This window comes from Triticum urartu, chromosome 7A (genome assembly GCF_056163025.1).
Source record: "Triticum urartu cultivar PI428250 chromosome 7A, HENAU_Tu73, whole genome shotgun sequence".
NCBI lineage: Eukaryota > Viridiplantae > Streptophyta > Magnoliopsida > Poales > Poaceae > Triticum > Triticum urartu.
The window spans coordinates 260806444-260828706 of NC_141879.1; the positions used below are offsets into that span (position 1 = coordinate 260806444).

At 44.8% G+C, this 22263-nt stretch overlaps 1 protein-coding gene across 1 annotated transcript; it reads right to left on the reverse strand.

The window, feature by feature from the left end:
* Positions 1-17344: 17344 nt before the first annotated feature.
* LOC125524890 (uncharacterized) lies at positions 17345-20064 on the reverse strand. Its single transcript, XM_048689923.2, has 3 exons — positions 18913-20064; positions 18702-18815; positions 17345-17790 (listed from the first exon to the last, which is right to left on the reverse strand). Exons 1-3 carry the CDS (start codon positions 19984-19986, stop codon positions 17656-17658), a joined length of 1323 nt encoding a protein of 440 aa, XP_048545880.1. The 5' UTR covers positions 19987-20064; the 3' UTR covers positions 17345-17655.
* Between the last annotated feature and the right edge of the window lie 2199 nt (positions 20065-22263).

Sequence of the window (22263 nt, forward strand, 5' to 3'; positions counted from 1 at the left end):
TTGATTTTTCTCATGTTTAGTAATAAATAATTTATCTAGCCTCTGTTTTGGTTATTTTTTTGTGTTTAATTAGTGTTTGTGCCAAGTATAACCGTTGGGAAGACTTGGGGAAAGTCTTTTTAATCTTGCTGTAAAAAACAGAAACTTTAGCGCTCACGAGAATTGCTGCCATTTTTATTTGGAAAGTGATATTTGGTTAATTATTTTTTCAGATGATTAATAGATAAATTCCTCACGTACAGCAATTTATTCTAGAATTTTTGGGGTTCCATATCTTGCGTTAGCTACAGATTACTACAGACTGTTCTGTTTTTGACAGATTCTGTTTTTTGTGTGTTGTTTGCTTATTTTGATGAATCTATGGCTAGTAAAATAGTTTATAAACCATAGAGAATTTGTAATACAGTAGGTTTAACACCAATATAACTAAAGAATGAGTTCATTACATTACCTTGAAGTGGTGTTTTGTTTTCTTTCGCTAATGGAGCTCACGAGATTTTCTACTTTAAGTTTTGTGTTATGAAGTTTTCAAGTTTTGGGTGAAAGATTTGATGGATTATGGAACAAGGAGTGGCAATATCCTAATATTGGGGATGCCCATTGCACCCCAAGATAATCTAAGGGCACCTAAAATCCAAAGCTTGGGATGACCCAGAAGTCATCCCCTCTTTCGTCTACTTCCATCGGTAACTTTACTTGGAGCTATATTTTTATTCACCACATGATATGTGTTTTTCTTGGAGCGTCTTTTATGATTTGAGTCTTTGCTTTTTAGTTTACCACAATCATCCTTGCCATACACACCTTTTGAGAGAGACACACATGATTCGGAAATTATTAGAATACTCTATGTGCTTCACTTATATCTTTTGAGTTATATAGTTTTTGCTCTAGTACTTCACTTATATCTTTTAGAGCACGTCGGTGGATTTGTTTTATAGAAACTATTATTCTCTCATGATTCACTTAGATTATTTTGAGAGTCTTAAATAGCATGGTAATTTACTTAAATAATCCTAATATGCTAGGTATTCAAGACTAGTAAAAACTTTCTTATGAGTGTGTTGAATACTAAGAGAAGTTTGATGCTTGATGATTGTTTTGAGACATGGAGGTAGTGATATAAAAGTTGTGCTAGTTGAGTAGTTGTGAATTTGAAAAATACTTGTGTTGAAGTTTGCAAGTCCCGTAGCATGCACGTATGGTAAACGTTATGTAACAAATTTGAAACATGAGGTGTTCTTTGATTGTCTTACTTATGAGTGGCGGTCGGGGACGAGTGATGGTCTTTTCCTACCAATCTATCCCCCTAGGAGCATGCGCGTAGTGCTTGGTTTTTGATGACTTGTAGATTTTTGCAATAAGTATGTGAGTTCTTTATGACTAATGTTGAGTCCATGGATTATACGCACTCTCACCTTTCCATCATTGCTAGCCTCTTCGGTACCGTGCATTGCCCTTTCTCATATTGAGAGTTGGTGCAAACTTCGCCGGTGCATCCAAACCCCGTGATATGATACGCTCTTTCACACATAAACCTCCTTATATCTTCCTCAAAACAGCCACCATACCTACCTATTATGGCATTCCCATAGCCATTCCGAGATATATTGCCATGCAACTGTCCACCGTTCCATTTATCATGACACATTCATCATTGTCATATTGCTTTGCATGATCATGTAGTTGACATAGTATTTGTGGCAAAGCCACCATTCATAATCCTTTCATACATGTCACTCTTGGTTCATTGCATATCCCGGTACACCGTCGGAGGCATTCATATAGAGTCCTACTTTGTTCTAGTATCGAGTTGAAATCATTGAGTTGTAAATAAATATAAGTGTGATGATCATCATTATCTAGAGCATTGTCCCAAGTGAGGAAAAAAATAGAAAGGCCATAAAAAAAGAGAAGGCCCCAAAAAAATGAGAGAAAAAGAGAGAAGGGACAATGTTACTATCCTTTTTACCACACTTGTGCTTCAAAGTAGCACCATAATCTTCATGATAGAGAGTCTTTGTTTTGTCACTTTCATATACTAGTGGGAACTTTTCATTATAGAACTTGGCTTGTATATTCCAACAATGGGCTTCCTCAAATGCCCTAGGTCTTCGTGAGCAAGCAAGTTGGATGCACACCCACTTAGTTTGTTTTGTTGAGCTTTCATATATTTAGCTCCAGTGCATTCGTTGCATGGCAATCCCTACTCCTTGCATTAACATCAATTGATGGGCATCTCCATAGCTCATTGATTAGCCTCGTTGATGTGAGACTTTCTCCCTTTTTTGTCTTCTCCACATAACCCCCATCATTATATTCTATTCCACCCATAGTGCTATATCCATGGCTCACGCTCATGTATTGCGTGAAGGTTGAAAAAGTTTGAGATTACTAAAGTATGAAACAATTGCTTAGCTTGTCATCGGGGTTGTGCATGATGAGAGCATTCTTGTGTGACAAAAATGGAGCATGATTAAACTATATGATTTTGTAGGGATGAACTTTCTTTGGCCATGTTATTTTGAGAGGACATAATTGCTTAGTTAGTATGCTTGAAGTATTATTATTTTATGTCAATATTGAACTTTTGTATTGAATCTTTCGGATCTGAATATTCATACCACAATTAAGAAGAATTACATTGAGATTATGCCAAGTAGAATTCCACATCAAAAATTCTGTTTTTATCATTTACCTACTCGAGGACGAGCAGGAATTAAGCTTGGGGATGCTTGATACGTCGCCAACGTATCTATAATTTTTTATTGTTCCATGCTATATTATATTCTATTTTGGACATTATTGGGCTTTATTATACACTTTTATATTATTTTTGGGACTAACCTATTAACCGGAGGCCCAACCCAAAATTGCCGTTTTTTGCCTATTTCAGAGTTTCGCAGAAAAAGAATATCAAACGGAGTCCAAACGGAATGAAACCTTCGGGAACGTGATTTTCGGAACGAACGTGATCCAGAGGACTTGGACCCTACGTCAAGACATCAACAAGAGGCCACGAGGTAGGGGGCGCACCTACCCCCCTCCCCAGGCGCGCCCTCCACCCTCGTGGCCCCCCTGTTGCTCCACCGACGTACTCCTTCCTCCTATATATACCTACGCACCCCCAAACTACCAGATACGGAGCCAAAACCCTAATTCCATCACCGTAACTTTCTGTATCCACGAGATCCCATCTTGGGGCCTATTCCGGAGCTCCGCCGGAGGAGGCATCGATCACGGAGGGCTTCTACATCAACACCATAGCCCCTCCGATGAAGTGTGAGTAGTTTACCTCAGACCTTCGGGTCCATAGTTATTAGCTAGATGGCTTCTTCTCTCTTTTTGGATCTCAATACAAAGTTCCCCCCCTCTCTTGTGGAGATCTATTCGATGTAATCTTCTTTTGCGGTGTGTTTGTTGAGACCGATGAATTGTGGGTTTATGATCAAGTTTATCTATGAACAATATTTGAATCTTCTCTAAATTCTTTTATGTATGATTGGTTATCTTTGCAAGTCTCTTCGAATTATCAGTTTGGTTTGGCCTAGTAGATTGATCTTTCTTGCAATGGGAGAAGTGCTTAGCTTTGGGTTCAATCTTGCGGTGTCCTTTCCCAGTGACAGTAGGGGCAGCAAGGCACGTATTGTATTGTTGCCATCGAGGATAATAAGATGGGGTTTATATCATATTGCATGAGTTTATCCCTCTACATCATGTCATCTTACTTAAAGCGTTACTCTGTTCTCTTGAACTTAATACTCTAGATGCATGCTGGATAGCGGTTGACGTGTGGAGTAATAGTAGTAGATGCAGGCAGGAGTCGGTCTACTTGTCTCGGACGCGATGCCTATATACATGATCATACCTAGATATTCTCATAACTATGCTCAATTCTGTCAATTGCTCAACGGTAATTTGTTTACCCACCATGAATACTTATGCTCTTGAGAGAAACCACTAGTGAAACCTATGGCCCCCGGGTCTATCTTCCATCATATTTATCTTCCAATACTTAGTTATTTCCTTTGCCATTTATTTTACTTTGCATCTTTATCATAAAAATACCAAAAATATTATCTTATCATATCTATCAGATCTCACTCTCGTAAGTGACCGTGTAGGGATTGACAACCCCTTATCGCGTTGGTTGCGAGGATTTATTTGTTTGTGTAGGTGCGAGGGACTCGTGCGTGGACTCCTACTGGATTGATACCTTGGTTCTCAAAAACTAAGGGAAATACTTACACTACTTTGCTGCATCACCATTTCCTCTTTAAGGGAAAACCAACGCAGTGCTCAAGAGGTAGCATGCATCACCCTTTCCTCTTCAAGGGAAAACCAACGCAGTGCTCAAGCCTCCAACTAACAAGAGTCCCGGGGGAGTTTTGTTTGCAGTTATTTTGATTTGATTTGCATAAAGCATGGGACTGGGCATCCTGATGACCAGCCATTTTCTCGTGAGTGAGGAGCGGAGTCCACTCCTCTTGAGAATAACCCGCCTAGCATGGAAGATACATACAACCCTAGTTGACACATGAGCTATTCGAGCATACAAAACAGAATGTTTATTTGAAGGTTTAGAGTTTGGCACATACAAATTTACTTGGAATGGCAGGTAGATACCGTATATAGGTAGGTATGGTGGACTCATATGGAAAACTTTGGGGTTTATGGAGTTGGATGCACAAGCAGTATTCCCGCTTAGTACAAGTGAAGGCTAGAAAAAGACTGGGAAGCGACCAGCTAGAGAGCGACAACAACCATGGACATGCATTGAAATTAATCAACACTGAATGCAAGCATGAGTAGGATATAATGCACCATGAACATAAATATCGTAGAGGCTATGTTGATTTTGTTTCAACTACATGCGTGAACATGTGCCAAGTCAAGCCACTCGAATTGTTCAAAGGAGGATACCACCCTATCATACCACATCACAACCATTTTAATGGCATGTTGGCACGCAAGGTAAACCATTATAAGCTCCTAGCTAATTAAGCATGGCATAAGCAACTACAATCTCTAATTGTCATTGCAAACATGTTTCTTTCATAATAGGCTGAATCAGGAACGATGAACTAACCATATTTACAAAAACAAGATAGCTCGAGTTCATACCAACTTTTCTCATCTCAATAAGTTCATCATATATCGTCATTATTGCCTTTCACTTGCACGACCGAATAGTGTGGATAATAATAGTGCACGTGCATTGGACTAAGCTGGAATCTGCAAGCATTCAATTCAAGAGAGAACACAAGGTAATATGGGCTCTTCGCTAGATCAACAATAATGCATATAAGAGCTACTTAACATTTTAATCATGGTCTTCTCCTCTCGACCCCCAAAGAACAGAAAAGAAACAAAACTATTTACACAAGAAAGCTCCCAACAAGCAAAAGAAGAACGAGAAATCTTTTTGGGTTTTCTTTTTAATTACTACTACTACAGCATGCAAAGTAAACTAGCTAAAAGCTACAGCAATTTTTTGTTGTTTTTCTTAAGGTTTTTCAAACACACAAGAAGAAAGCATAAAAAGGAAAATAAACTAGCATGGATATTACAATAAAAAAGTATGAGCACCGATAGCTAGCATGAGTGTGTGAACATGAATGTAATGTCGGTGAGAGATACATACTCCCCCAAGCTTAGGCTTTTGGCCTAAGTTGGTTTATGGCCACGGCTGGCCTGGCGGATATCCAAAGTAATAGTTGGGGTCATACTGAGAAGGATCCCCCTGGTTCCACTGGTTGGCAATCTCTTCCGGATTCCACTGATAAACAGACTGCCGGTGAGGATCAAATTGTGGTTCCGGCTCTGGCTCTGTAGCTGGTGTGCGGTTTCGGTAGGCGTGAATGGCCTTCGATGGAACAAGGTACTTGCCTGCAGATAAGTCAAACAAGGAAGGACCAGGCAAAGTAATAGTCTCAGGGTGATTTTTATCAAATATCAGCTTGTACTTAATCATCTTTTCCTTATTCTTAACGATAAAATCATGTGCTACCATACTCTTATAGTCTAGAAAAACAGGAGGCAGTAACTTCTCTTCCTTCTCATAATGCCTAATAGGTATGTTAAAATGTGCAGCGAGGCGCGAGGCAAATATACCTCCCAAGATGGGGCCCTTAGTACGGTTAAGATTTAATCTCTTTGCAACAATAGCGCCCATACTAAATGTGTCATCACGGAACAAGGCATGGCACAAAATAACAATATCAGGGGCAAGGTTTCCACAGTTTCCACGACCAATTAAGCATCTACTGGCAAATATAGCGAAGTAACGTAAAACAGGAAAATGTATGCTAGTAATTCTTGCATCGGAAACTTTCCTCGTTTCCCCTAGAGCAATTGTATCAATAAATCCTTCCACATCGTCACGATGTGGTTCCTCTACACTGGCCTCAAAAGGGATCAAACAAACCTGACAAAAATCACGAAGTGACATCTCCTTATGCTCATCATATAAATAAAATTCCATCGTAGGTGGTGAGCTCCTAGCATGGAAAATGAAAGTTTTGCACAAAGATATTGGTGAGTAAGAGATACTGTTCGCGTTGGTCGTGGAGGAAGGCGGTGAGGCCTACATTCTCAGCCAACTCATAGAAATCATCATAAATCCCGGTTGCTCTCAAGAAATCATCACAAGGCCATTCACACGGCCAAACCTTCGCGGTGCGAGGGAGATTATACTTGGGCTTCTTGTTCTCTTCACTTTGTTTATCCTTCGAGCTTCGGCTCGATGAGCCCCTCAAAAATCTCTTCATCTTTTTCCGAAATTTTCTGAAATTTTTAGCAACTTGAAAATAAACGTGAACCAAGCTCAACAAAATTGATAGCAACTACTCCTACAAGTGCCTAGAGGATATATCATGCATTAAAACTACTTTTGACCATATAAATTTGACCTGCAAGCTCAAGAAAAAGGTCACCTAAGTAGCAAAAAATTGCAATGAATAAAGCACTAGAACAAAAACTAATTGGACCATTGGAGGAGTCACATACCAAAGAACAATCCCCCAAAGCAGTTTTGTGAATGGAGCTTTTAGCAAGGAGATCGAAAATGGCAACAAGATGAGCTTGAACTCGGGTTTGAGCTGGCTAGTGATTTTTTTGGGAGGAAGAAGGAGTGTGTGGTAGCTGGAATAAGTGGAGGGGAGCCACCATGGGCCCACGAGGCAGAGGGGCACGCCCAGGGGGTGGGCGCGCCCTAGACCCTCGTGGCCAGGTGCTTGCTCCCCCTGTTGTGTTCTCAGTGCCAGATATTCTCAAATATTTTAGAAAAAATCAAATTTAATTTTCAGGGCATTTGGAGAACTTTTATTTTCGGGGTATTTTTTATTGCATGGATAATTCAGAAAACTGACAGAAAATACTATTTTTTCTTTATTTAATATAAATAACAGAAAGTAAAAGGGGGATACAGAGAGTTGTGTTTTCTAAATTCATCCATCTCATGCACATCAAAATGAATCCACTAACAAGGTTGATCAGATCTTGTTAACAAACTCATTTCGAATAACATGAAACCGGAGAATTTTCGAATAACACTATGTTACCTCAATGGGGATATGCATGTCCCCAACAATAAGAATATCATATTTCTTCTTGACAGTAGGAAGAGGAAATTCAAAACCTCCGATAGTAATTGTTGAAATTTTTCCAATAGAACTGATACTGTGGACTTGAGGTTGTTTCCTCGGAAAATGTACCATATGCTCATTACCATTAACATGAAAAGTGACATTGCCTTTGGTGCAATCAATAACAGCCCCTACAGTATTCAAAAAGGGTCTTTCAAGAATAATAGACATACTATCGTCCTCGGGAATATCAAGAATAACAAAGTCCATTAAAATAGTAACGTTTGCAACCATAACAGGCACATCCTCACAAACACCGATAGGTATAGCAGTTGATTTATCAGCCATTTGCAAAGATATTTCAGTAGGTGTCAACTTACTCAAATCAAGTCTACGATATAAGGAAAGAGGCATAACACTAACACCGGATCCAAGATCACATAAAGCAGTTTTAATATAGTTTCTTTTAATGGAGCATGGTATAGTTGGTACTCCTGGATCTCCAAGTTTCTTTGGTATTCCACCCTTAAAAGTATAATTAGCAAACATGGTGGAAATTTCAGCTTCCGGTATCTTTCTCTTATTTGTAACAATATCTTTCATATATTTAGCATAAGGATTCATTTTAAGCATATCAGTCAAACGCATACGCAAAAAGATAGGTCTAATCATTTCAGCAAAGCACTCAAAATCCTCATCATCCTTTTTCTTGGATGGTTTAGGAGGAAAAGGCATGGGTTTTTGAACCCATGGTTCTCTTTCTTTACCGTGCTTCCTAGCAACAAAGTCTCTCTTATCATAACGTTGATTCTTTGATTGTGGGTTATCAATATCAACAACAGGTTCAATTTCTACATCATTATTATTGCTAGGTTGAGCATCAACATGAACATCATCATTAACATTATCACTAGGTTCATGTTCATTACCAGATTGTGTTTCAGCATCAAAAATAGAAATATCATTGGGATTCTCAGGTGTGTCAACAACAGGTTCACTAGAAGCATGCAAAGTCCTATCATTTTTCTTTTTCTTCCTTTTGGAAGGACTAGGTGCATCTACATTAGCTCTCTGAGAATCCTGCTCAATTCTCTTAGGGTGGCCCTGAGGATACAGAGGTTCCCGAGTCACTTTACCTCCTCTAGTTGCAACTCTAACAACAAAGTCATTATTTTTACTATTCAATTTATTAAGCAAATCACTCTGAGCTTTAAATACTTGTTCTACTTGAGTGGTAACCATAGAAGCATGTTTACTAATAAATTTAAGTTCACCTTTAACACTAGACATATAATCACTCAAGTGTTCAATCATATAAGCATTATGTTTCAATTGTCTACCAACATAAGCATTAAAATATTCTTGCTAAACCATAAAGTTATCAAATTCATCCAAACATTGGTTAGCAAACTTAGCAGGAGGGATTTCAGCTTTATCATATCTATAGAGAGAATTTACCTTTACTACCTGTGTCGGGTTATCAAGACCATGTGTTCCTTCAATAGGTAATGAATTAAGACCATGTATTTCTTCAACAGGAGGTAAATTCTTAACATCTTCAGCTTTTATACCTTTTTATTTCATAGATTTCTTTACCTCTTGCATATCTTCAGGACTGAGAAATAGAATACCCCTTTTCTTCGGAGTTGGATTGGGAGTTGGTTCAGGAAGTGTCCAATTATTTTCATTAGTCAACATATTATTCAATAACAATTCAGCTTGATCAACAGTTCTTTCCCTAAAAACACAACCAACACAACTATCCAGGTAATCTCTGGAAGCATCGGTTAGTCCATTATAAAAGATATCAAGTATTTCATTTTTCTTGAGAGGATGATCAGGCAAAGCATTAAGTAATTGGAGAAGCCTCCCCCAAGCTTGTGGGAGACTCTCTTCTTCAATTTGCACAAAATTATATATTTCCCTTAAGGCAGCTTGTTTCTTATGAGCGGGGAAATATTTAGTAGAGAAGTAATAAATCATATCCTGGGGACTACGCACACAACCAGGATCAAGAGAATTAAACCATATCTTAGCATCACCCTTTAATGAGAATGGAAATAATTTAAGGATATAATAATAGCGAGTTTTCTCATCATTAGTGAACAGGGTAGCTATATCATTTAATTTAGTAAGATGTTCCACAACAGTTTCAGATTCATAGCCATAGAAAGGATCAGATTCAACCAAAGTAATTAACTCAGGATCAACAAAGAAATCATAATCCTTATCAGTAATAAAGATAGGTGAAGTAGCATAAGCAGGATTATATTTCATTCTAGCATTCAGAGATTTTTGTTTAAGCTTAGCTAATAGTTTTGTGACGTCCGGATAATCAAGCTACAGTAATTCCTCGCTAATGATGCCATGTCACTTCGATTACTGATGATAAACTCGGGTTGATTCGAGACCGATTCAAATTCAAAATCAAGTCAAATGGTAAAAGTTTTCAAACATTGGAACTAAATTGTTCGGAATGTGGTAAGTAATTCATAATAAATACTAGTAGAGAAATCAACATTTTTAAAAGTAATTAAATGCACTAATTTAAAATAAACAACACCTAAAACAAATTATATAAATGCATTTAAAAAATAATCAAATACTAACTATTTTATTAATGTGCCAAAATATTTATGGCAGTAAAAAAACAAAAAGATAGAAAGAACTCCCCCTCGGCCCAACTGGGCCATGGCCCAGCCAGGCCGGCCCTACTTTCTCCCCGGCCCAACCGCGCCTACAACCCACCCCACTGCCCCGGTGACCTAGATCGGTCCACCCACTTCCTCCCCACTCCAACGTCGCTTGCCCCACTCCCCCTCTGCCTCCCCTCGATCTGGATTGGGGGCAGGCGCCTCGTCGCCACTCGCTAGGCCACCCCGCCGCGCTGACCCCGCCGCCACCGCGCTGATGCCGCCCGGCGCTACCTCGCCGTCGCCCGCCTCCTCAACCCTTCCTCCTACATGGATCCGGTCGGGGGGAATCGACGCCCCCGATGCCCTGCGCCCGCGCCGATGCCGGACCCAGTCGTCATCATCCCCGCCCGTCGAAGTCGTTCGCCGCCTTGACCACGATCCTCTCCCCCCGTCTACGCACGTCGTCCCCATCCTCCTCCTCACCGACCAACCCCGAGCCTCAACGCCCCTCTCCCTGTCAAACGCCGGTGAGGCACCGGCCCACCTCTTTTCTCTCGCGGTCACCGCGCCGCCGTCCCCCTCGTAGCAGCGCTCGCCGCGCCCCGTGCTCGCCCAAGGCCGCACGCGCGCCCGCACACACATCGCCTCGACGACCTCCGCTCACGCGCGCGCCCCACAGCCTCCACTGCTCACCCTGGCTTTCTGCTGCACCCCGTGCTCCGGCACCCCGGTCTCCCTCTGCACCACTGCGGCCATCGGCCTGCGCTCGCGCACGCGCTCGGTGCGTCGGGCCTGCACCGCCAGCCTGCCTTGCCCGTTCGCCCTGACCGTCCCTCGCCCACACCTCCTGCCGCTCCCTATGGCTGCCGCTGCCACGCCTCTTCGCACTCCCACCGCTGTCCTGCTCGCCGCCCACGGCGGCCAGCTCCTGCTGCGCTCCTTGCTCTACCGCGTCGCCGGCTCCGGCTACCGCCCCCACTGCTCTGCGTCGCACTTGGCCGCGTCCCTCCGGTCCCAGCCGGCGCCTCTCCGGCGCCCGCGGCGTCCCATCGGCCTCCGCCCGGATCTGCCTAGTTGGGCGCCCACATGCCCGCGCGCCCATAACCAGCATGCCCGCTAAGGCCTTCCCAGGCCTATGACAAAAGGCCCCGCCTCCAGAACGTTTTAAAAATAAAAAATAAGTAAAAATACTAATAATTAAAATTTTAATTAATTAATTAATTAACTTAATTAATCATAATTAGATTAATCTAATCACTAATTAACCTAATTAACTGTTAGTTAATTAAACAGAGTATGATAGTGGGACCCACACGGCAGTTTGACCGGTCAACACCCTGTTGACTGCTGACGTCATGATGATGTCAGCAAACACTATTCTGGATAATGTTAAATTAAAATAATTAAATAAATCCTAAAAATAATTTAAATCTTTTAAAATTAATATAAAATAAACCGTAGCTCGGATGGAAAAACTTTGTACATGAAAGTTGCTCAGAACGACGAGACGAATCCGGATGCGCAGCCCGTTCGTCCGCCACACATCCCTAGCATAGCAAAAACACAACTTTCCCCCTCCGATTCATCGGCCCGAAAACGCGAAACACCGGGGATATTTTCCCGGTTGTTTTCCCCCTTCACCGGTATCACCTCCTACTGCGTTAGGGCGCACCTAGCACCGTTAATTGTCATGTCATGCATTGTTATGCATCTGTTTGCATTGTATTCATTGTTTCTTCCCCCTCTTCTCTCCGGTAGACTACGAGACTGACGTCGCTGCTGGTGCCCTGACCGACTACGTTGTTGACGACCCCTACTTGCCAGAGCAACCAGGCAAGCCCCCCCTTGATCACCAGATATCGCCTATTCTTATCTCTACTGCTTGCATCAAAGTAGTGTAGCATGTTACTGCTTTCAGTTAATCCTATCCTGATGCATAGTCTGTCATTGTTGCTACAATTATTGATACCTTACCTGCAATCCTAAATGCTTAGTATAGGATGCTAGTTTATCATTAGTGGCCCTACATTCTCGTCCGTCTGCCATGCTATACTGTCGGGCCGTGATCACTTGGGAAGTGATCACGGGTATATACTTATATACATAATAAATGATACTTGTGGTGACTAAAGTCGGGTCGGCTCGCAGAGTACCCGCGAGTGATTCACGGATTGGGTCCGAAAGGACGTTTGTCCTGACGGCCCTCTGAGTGGACCCTTGTGGCGGAGCGACAGGGTAGGTCGAGACCACCTAGGAGAGAGGTGGGCCTGGCCCTGGTCGGCGTCCGCGGTTATTTCAAAATAACACGCTTAATGAGAGCTTGGTATTTGATCTGAGTCTGGCCACTGGCCTATACGCACTAACCAACTACGCGGGAACAGTTATGGGTACTCGACGTCGTGGTATCAACCGAAGCCTTCGTGACGTCAGCGACTGAGCGGTGCGCGCCGGATTGGACTGGAACGCCTGCTCTTGTATTAGGGAGGCTAGGTCTGCTTCCAGCCGCCCACGCAACATGCAGGTGTGCAATGGGCGATGGGCCCAGACCCCTGCACCATAGGATTTAGACCGGCATGCTGATCTCTCTGTTGTGCCTAGGTGGGGCTGCGACGTGTTGATCTTCCGAGGCCGGGCATGAGCCAGGAAAGTGTGTCCGGACAAAGGGGATCGAGCGTGTTGGGAAATGTGGTGCACCCCTGCAGGGAAGTTTATCTATTCGAATAGCCGTGTCCCTCGGTAAAAGGATGACCCGGAGTTGTACCTTGACCTTATGACAACTAGAACCGGATGCTTAATAAAACACACCCTTCCAAGTGCCAGATAAAACCGGTGAGTGCTCTCTCACAGGGCGACGAGAGGAGGATCACCAGGTAGGATTATGCTATGCGATGATACTTGGTGAACTTACCATCTACTCTCTTCTTCTGCTGCAAGATGGAGGTTGCCAGAAGCATAGTCTTCGATAGGACGAGCTATCCCCCTCTTATTCTGGCATTCTGCAGTTCAGTCCACATATACCACCCCTTTCATTTGATACCAATGCATATGTAGTGTAGCTCCTTGCTTGCGAGTACTTTGGATGAGTACTCATGGTTGCTTTGCTCCCCCTTTTTCCCCTTTCTATACCCGATTGTTGCGACCAGACGTTGGAGTCCAGGAGCCAGACGCCACCGTCGACGACGACTCCTACTACCCTAGAGGTGCCTACTACTACGTGCAGGCCGCTGACGACGACCAGGAGTAGTTCAGGAGGATCCCAAGCAGGAGGCATGCACCTCTTTCGATATGTATCCCAGTTTGTGCTAGCCTTCTTAAGGCAAACTTGTTTAACTTATGTCTGTACTCGGATATTGTTGCTTCCGCTGACTTGTCTATGATCGAGCTCTTGTATTCGAGCCCTCGAGGCCCCTGGCTTGTAATATGATGCTTGTATGACTTATTTTATTTGTAGAGTTGTGTTGTGATATCTTCCCGTGAGTCCCTGATCTTGATCGTACACGTTTGCGTGTATGATTAGTATACGATTGAATCGGGGGCGTCACAAGTTTCTTAAGATCACTTCTATCATTGCATGCAAGAAAGTCTCTAGCAATTTCTTCATCCATAACATAACCCTCAGGAACAACAGGCAATTCATATCTAGAGGGAGAATCTTCATCATCACTTTCATCAATATTATCAGTTTCCATAATTTCATTCTCTCTAGCCCTAACAAGTTGTTCATCAAGAAATTCACCAAGTGGCATAGTAGTATCAAGCATAGAAGTAGTTTCATCATACGTATCATGCATAGCAGAAGTGGCATCATCAATAACATGTGACATATCAGAATGAATAGCAGAAGCAGGTTTAGGTGTCGCAAGATTACTCAAAACAGAAGGTGAATTAAGTACAGAGCTAGATGGCAGTTCCTTACCTCCCCTCGTAGTTGAGGGATAAATCTTGGTTCTTGGATCTTTCAAGTTCTTCGTAGTGATAAGCAGATATAAATCCCAAGTGACTCAAAGAATAGAGCTATGCTCCCCGGTAACGGCGCCAGAAAATAGTCTTGATAACCCACAAGTATAGAGGATCGCAACAGTTTTCGAGGGTAGAGTACGATGTAATCACAATTCAGTCTAAATGTAATCACAATTCAGTCTATGATCACGATGAATACTTTATACGAAAACTTCTAGCAGTATACCAGGTGATTACAATGATCTAGTTTAGCATATAAACAATGAGAATGAGTAACTATGTCAAACTATATGAAACTATCTATATGAGCATGTGACAATAAATCCCTAAGTCATGTATAATCTAATGAAAAATGGAATGATGACACATGGGAGCATATGCTCCTACCATCCAAAAACATTTCAAAATGTCAAAAAAAATCAAAACAAAATAATAATAATGTGTACATCTCAATATTCTATGTGCGCACGCCAAGTTTTGTGGAAAACTGGCATTTTATGTGGCTTGTGTAAAAAAGATAAAGAAATGTCTCGTGAAAAGCCCTTTTTAACACTGAATTTTGTTTTTTTACACGTGACACAAAAATTATTGGTTTTTCACGAAACGATTTTGTGAGTATGTAGAATCTCAAGATGTACGCACAGAACATATTTTTGGAATTTGGTGACATTTCAAAATACGTCTAGAGCACATTTTATAAACCAGGAGCATGCTCCTGGGTGCCAAAACGCCCACGCATGTGTTTCCCCCCTTGCCTTCTTCTCAAGCGGAGCAGCCGCCACGCAACCTTGCCCATAGCCGGAACCGACAACTCTGGCGGGCCAGAGAAGCCGACGGGTGTTGAACTAGTAAGGACATGAACAATGGTGGCATCATCTAGTGCTGCCCCAAGACCTCCACATCATCACAACAAAAATGAGACTACCATTCAGTTTTCATTCAATCTAACCGATAGCCTTGTGACGTGAGCTAGCCTTTTCTCACTTCCCATCTTTTTCTCGCCATAGCACATGGACTTTACCTTTTCTTCTTCCACACACTCTCCCTCTCTCCCAAGAGCACCGCATGCACTACCACATTTGTGGCCAAAATCACTATTCTAATCTTGTCAGAAATCTTCAGCACAAAATAACCTCTCCCAGAAACTATTTCACGTTCTGACCCTTTTTGAAACGCCAAACCTCATGGCGTTACTGTCCAAAGTAGAAACGCCATACTATTCAGCGTTGCAATCGGCCACGTGGCAAGAAAAAACGCCGAAGTAGGCTGCGTTGGTAGAAACGCCATACCTGCTGGCGTTGCTGCTGGACGTGCAAACGCCAAAGTTTTAGGCGTTGCACTCCTGATCCATTGCTACAACTAGCATCCAGCATGCATGTATGTTACCTCGCCGGCAATGCATGAAATAGTTTGACTCTTCTTTCGGTTGATGCATGCATGCTATACATTAGTTAGAGCAACTCCAACGCGGACGATAATTTTATTTATTTTTTATCTGTTTGGATCGGCCGTTCGCTTGGCGTCCACCTTATTTTTTTTAATCGGTGGTGCGTCCAACGCTCTCAACCCATTTCATGTCCGCGCAGAAATTTGAAAGGCCCGCGGCAATAAATCATTGCCAGCGCCCATGCCGTCGCCCAAAGTTCATGCCAGCATCATGTTAGCGGCCGGCATACAATGCCAGCCTTCAAAAAAAAAAACCACCACACAGTTCATGCAGGCGCACTTGTCAGCGGCCGGCGATCGACGCCGCATCTCGCTTGTCCTCCTTCTTGTAGTTGGCCTCCTCCTCGGTCGTGGCTTCTCGCCCTCCCCAACCTCCTCCACGGCTTTCTTTCCCACACGCGTCATGAGGGCGGCATATTGCGCCTTGAACTTCTCCTCCCTGTTGATGATCGCTGCTTCCTCCCTTGCGTCCACCGCGTGCCTGCGGCCCTTCCTCTTGACCGACTCCAAGGCCGGCGTCAACTGCTTCTTCTTCTTGGACGGCACCGCAGTCTTGTGGGGGGCGTGGGGCTTGCCTTTGCCGGAGGGGCGGGGGTGAGGTCGGTCGAGGCGAGGGAGGCGAGGCCGCCGGCGGCATCGAGGTCGTCGTCCATGGCTCGCGGCCGGGAGCACAAGCGGGCGGGAGGTTTTGGAGAATTGGAGGTTGTTCGCTTTGCCATCAACTAGCGGGCCAGGGGAAAGAGTAGGCGCGCGCCGCGCGCGTTCGCTTCGTGTCCTTGCCGACGCAAATAAGGCCTAAAATTAAATTGGGAATAGGTCAATAGACAGATGAAAAACGGACGCGCGTTCATTTAGATCGGCATGTTTTCTATCTGCGGCGACCAAAACGGACACGCACGAAAGGATCGATCACATGCATGTTGCATGCAGGTAGACGTCGTTTTCTCTGTGAAATCAGCAGAGAGCGACATCATTTGTTCTCTAGCACATGTTTATATATGCATCAAAATCAAAACTCAAAAGTATGGTCACCACTACGATTGGTGTGGCTGGCAGCTGACCACTACGTATAACATGCATGCATCAATCGAAGAAGAGTCAAACTGTTTCATGCATTGCCGGCGAGGTAACATGCATGCATGCTGGATGCGAGTTGTAGCAATGGACCAGGAGTGCAACGCCCAAGACTTTGGCGTTTTCACGTCCAACGGCAACGCCACCAGGTATGGCGTTTCTACCAACGCGGCCTACTTCGGCGTTTCGACTTGTCACGTGGCCGGCTAGCAACGCTGAATAGTACGGCGTTTCTGTTTTGGACAGTAACGCCACGAGGTTTGGCGTTTCAAAAAAGGTCAAATCATGAAATAGTTTCTAGAAGAGGTCATTTTGTGCTGAAGATTTCTGACAAGGTCAGAATAGTGATTTTGGCCCACATTTGTCCATGGACCACACTCTCTCTCCCTCAAGCTGCTACCTCCTCTGCAAGCTGCACCTGAGCTCTGCAAGCTAACGTCTTTTTCTCCTCTCTCCTCCACGGCAGCTCGCCTCCGACGTGGACCTGCGGGGCAGCTGTCCAGCATGGGGCGTTGGCCATGCCCTAAGGACACGTATTTGGGACTATAAATTTTGCAGAAAAGCCTCCGAGAAATCTCACTGTCACCGATGCCGTCCTCCGTCGAACTGGACGGCCAAACATGGTCAAACCACACTGCGTCAGAACAATTTTAATACGTCTCCATCGAAAGCATGGTCCAACCGTAGCTGACTGGGCACAGAAACTTAATCTGCCCACATTCAGCGTTTCCTGAGTTCGATGACTAAAAATTGCATACGACTGACAAGTTCAATCCTATGACGAATTCCACTCTACCCGTAGCGCTTTCTTAAGCAAAACAACGCAGTTACAACTGGCCAAAAATCAGGTCAGGGGCACGGCAAATTGTTAGTCGGGTGGAAAGCGCAAAAGACTCTGCCAGTAGGGAGCAATCCGATCCGTCGATAAAGCAAAAACAGAGTCTCAGGATTATTCAGTGGCGGTGGTCAAAGCAGAACTCCTTGTGGACACCACAAGCGCAGGTCACGCGCACCACCACTTCGGCGCCGGTGCAGGCTGCTGCTGGCGCGGCTGGTGTGGCAACGCTGGATACTTCCACCTCCCGATGCTGTGCAGTGCAGGTAAGGATGTCATCAGGAAACAGGTTTACCAAAATGAAAGTAGGAAACCCAAAGAAACTAAGGAAACTGTATAAGGAAACACATGCAATGTTCTGCAGACATCTAACTAAAGTGATATTTGAATCAAGAAATATGAGGCACAGGATTAAAACTTATTTGCGGAGATAATAAGATTCAGATAGCGGTATGTTTAGCGCTAAGTGTACCTGCTCGATCGGTCACTAAGCAAAGAAATGATCAGGTTCAAGTATGTCAAGGATGCAGAGTATACTAATCAAAATGTTGAACTGTGCACATGAGACCATAAGCTTCAGATAGCAGTATGTCTGTCTCCAAAAGTATCCAATCAATTATGAAGAAGCTAAGAAATGATCAGGTTACAGTGACCAAAATGTTCAAGCCTGGAGAACTGGAGAGTACGGTATGATGATCGATCACAAAGCAAAGCAATTATATGATGTTCAAGCATGATAATTATACCGATGAGATAATAAGCTTCAGATGACAATATGTTTGGCTTCTAGACTATATGATGATCGATCACAAAGCTAAGAAATTATCAGGATACAGTGAACAAAATGTTCAAGCCTGGTGAATTGGAGAGTATACTAATATGAGCAGTGCTTCTACTAATATAAATGTGAAGTGCACATTCTACCAGAACTGTAAGTACACTGGGGAGATCATAAGTTTCAGACAAGAGTCAGTTTGTCTCTAGAAGTATCTACTCGGTGGATCAAGAATCTAAGAAATAATCAATTTCAATACGCCGACAAAAATGTTCAAGCAGGATAATATTTGAGGATAAGCTTTCGGTAACAGCATTCTGAAGTGGTGACTCGAACACTCATCAGGAAATGGAATGGAAATATCAACAACAGAATGCGTAAGGCATTACCTGCTTGCTCGCCTTCCCAGCTGACGAATGCTTCGCCGGCGCTGGGACGAACGTGGAGCCCGACCCGCTTGGCGAAGTCGAGCTGGACGCCTCACTGCAGGCCTTCCTGGCCTCCTGCGGCGATCCAATCGGCACATCAGATTCAGAGGCAACGGACAAAGCAATCAAGAATTGCAAGATGCAGAAGAATATGACTGGAGAATCATCGTACCTGCTCGCCAGAGGAGCGGGATGTCTCGCCATTCGCGGGAGTGGCCTTCGCCGGCGAGGTGAAGAACGTGCAGCACGGCCTGGCCGATGACCCGGACTGGATGGAGGAGCGGGAGGTCTCGCCGGCGGTGACCGAGGCGTACGTCTTGACAACCTTCTGCGGCGGCTCAATGGCCTGCTGGCTCCCGCGGAGCGTGCTCACGATGCCTTGTTGTCGCCGCGGCCTCTTCTTCCTGCCGCCGCCAGACTTGCGCACGAGCGGCGCCAAAATCTTCGATGCCGAGAAGACAAACGACGGGGATGTCGGAGAACTTGCGTGCCCGATGGGGGGCCCCGGCGAAGGGAAGAAAGCCAAGCCACCGCTATCGGTGGAGCCCGTGCGCGCGTGCTTCGGGGAAGGGAAGGACGCCACGGCGCACCCGCCGTGGTATTCCCTGGGCGACAGGGACGGCTCGGTAGACAAGGACGCGAGGCCGCCGCCGGCAGGAGAGCTCGCTGGCGTGAGCGGCTGCTCCGGCGAAGCCGAGAACATGAATCCACCGTTGGCAGTGGGGCCCGCCGTCGGCTTCTGTGGCGAATCCATGAACGTGAGCCCGCCGCTCAAGGTGCCGCCCGTGGGCGTTGTCGGCTGCCCCGGTGGAGCCAAGAACGATAGGGCGCTGACACCGGAGCCCGTCGGAGACGGCGTGCTGGGCGTGTCCTCCAAGAACGCGAAGATGTTGCCCCCATTGCCGCCGCCGCTACCACCGATACACGGACGCACCGACGGGAATGAGAAGTCACCGGCGGGGGACCCCGTGCGCGACAGCAAAGGCGGCGCGGTGCTCGGGGAGAGGCGCGGCGAAGGCGGCTGTGAGGGGGAGGGCGAGGAGTCGAAGGGGTGGAGCTCGACCAGCAACTTCTTGCGCGGCGAAACGGGCGGGAGGAGGCAGCGGCGCTTGCGTCCCCCGGGCCCGGCGACGCCGCCTGGCGCGGAAAAGGTGACCGCCGAGTGCTGGGGATCGATGCGGAGCTCGGCGAGGTGGTGCGGCGACGGCGCGAGGAAGAAGCTGCGGTGGAGGTCGGCCGCCATCATCTCGATCGTCGGCGCTCCCGAGTTCTTCGGTTCTTGCGTGGTGGTGGCGGTGGTTGGTCTCGGAAGGAAGTGGTTGGTTGGTTGGTTAGTTTGGCGTCGTCCTTCTCAGATTTATAACTGATCAGCGTTGGCTTTGGGCTGCGGTTTTTTTTTCACTTTTTAAAATTGGTCTAGTGTCACTTTTTTTTGTTAGCGTTGGCTTTTTTCTCTCTTTATTTAACGGCATGGCCAATGCATAGCCCCAGAGTAATGCCTCACATGCAATGTAGGATCGGTCCAGTGCGTAAAGTAGGAAAAGTTGAGATGAAGAGTAAGGATGCACGTGTAGTGAGAGTCATTTTCTATTTTTTGATGAGGCCCACTAGTAGTAGCTTGCATTGGGGAGAAAAAAATCAACATAGATATCTCAAATTATTTTTTGTTATGGGGCATCCGTATCCATATGTCACCATTGTATATGTCCTAAGAACGCGTTGGCTTTGGATCAGGTAACAAGTGGCACTCCGAAAGAGACATAAAAATGGGTGTGGTATAATTTATTGATTTACATCATTAAAAAGCGTTTTCTACATTTCTAAAATGTGCCAACTCCAACGGATGATGTATATTTGGTGACATAAAGCTCCTACTCCAACAGATGATATATTTATAAAGATGTAAAACAAGACTCTGCAGATTCACATCCAGCCACCCACATAGACAGACACATTCATAGATTGGTGGCTCGACAAGAGAAGAAACTTCACAGGTAGAACCAAGTGCGGTTTCGACTCATTCGTGGTTGCTACTGCTTGGTCTTTATGAAAGCAGCGGAATGCCAGGGTGTTCAAGAGAGTCCACGAGCATAGACCTCCACCACGACTGGTAGATCAGGTGCTTTCAGAGGTTAAGGATTGAAGCCTTGCTGGCTTTGGTGTTGGAGGATTAGATCCGTTTGTGAGAGAGTGACTTAGTTTTATTTAGCTGGTGTTGGTGTGGGTTTCTTGCCCGTCGGGATGTCCGCATCTTGGCCTGGTATGTTGTAATTATACTTTCTGCCTTCTATAAAAATATGGTACGTCATTGGCGTGCTCTCGAAAAAAAGATGTAAAACAAGTTGGCATGAGCGTCGGCGACCGAGCGCCGAGAGCCGGGAGGAGCGCCTGCGGACAAAGATGTGTCAATAGATGCGCCGGCGGCTGAGCGATGAGAGCCGGGAGGTCAAATGCAGCCATGGGAGCTCGAATGGCCGATGGCGCAGTTGTGAATCAAGCGGCAGATTGGTCGCGGCGGGGCGAGGGTCATGCGGCGCGAGAAGGTCGACTTTAGTAGTGAAAAAGCGGCGTGGCTGGGGAGCGACGACGGTGGGAAGAAGCGGTCAATTCAACCGATTTGGAGGCGGACAACGATGAAACTGACAGCGGGGGCGGTGGAGCGACCGGATCAGGCAGCGGGGCGGCAACAGCAGGGTGCGGTGGGCGAGCGGGGACCGGCGGAAGTGCGGCGGGACGGACTCAAATTGGCGGCTACAGCGGCGCGGTGGGTGGTGGGAATAGCCGACGGAGTCGGGGAAGGATGGACAGGGGAATTGAAATGAAGCGGTGGTGGTTGGCATGCGACTGGAGTTTTATATCACGTGGGAGGTGGAGATGCAAATTTGCATCTTCAAGTGTTGTATTTTACATCACTTGGAGGAGGTGACTTATTTTTTTTGCATCTACATCATCTGTTGGAGCAGTGTTTTTAGGCCTTGATGATGTAAAAGTTATTTATTTTTGCATTTACATCTTCTATTGGAGATGCTGTTAGGCTTTCTTTGATTTAAAGGATTTTCACAATCCTAGGATTTTTTTTATATATTGGCCATTTGATTTGTACATTTACAAGCATTTTAGCATCCATTCAAACCTCTTGGAAAGAACCCTATGTTTATCCTGTGATGCAATCAAACCAACCAAATTTCTGTAGGATTCAAATGGACATGGAATTGTAATCCTACATTTTTCTTATTCTTATGTCTTTTAAATCATGCGAATCAAAGGGGCTCTTAAATGTAATTTGGAAAACTGTCATTCACTAGAATGTTTTTATATAGATATAACATTCTTTTAGTAAATTATGTAGATGGTACTCTCGATTTTTGTGGTTGTTTAGCACAAGCGACCTGAGGATATTAGGGAATCTGCGAGGGGTGGAACCGGAAGGGCATGGGGTTGGTCTGAAGGAAATATGCCCTAGAGGCAATAATAAAGTTGTTACTTTATATTTCCTTATTCATGATAAATGTTTATTATTTAT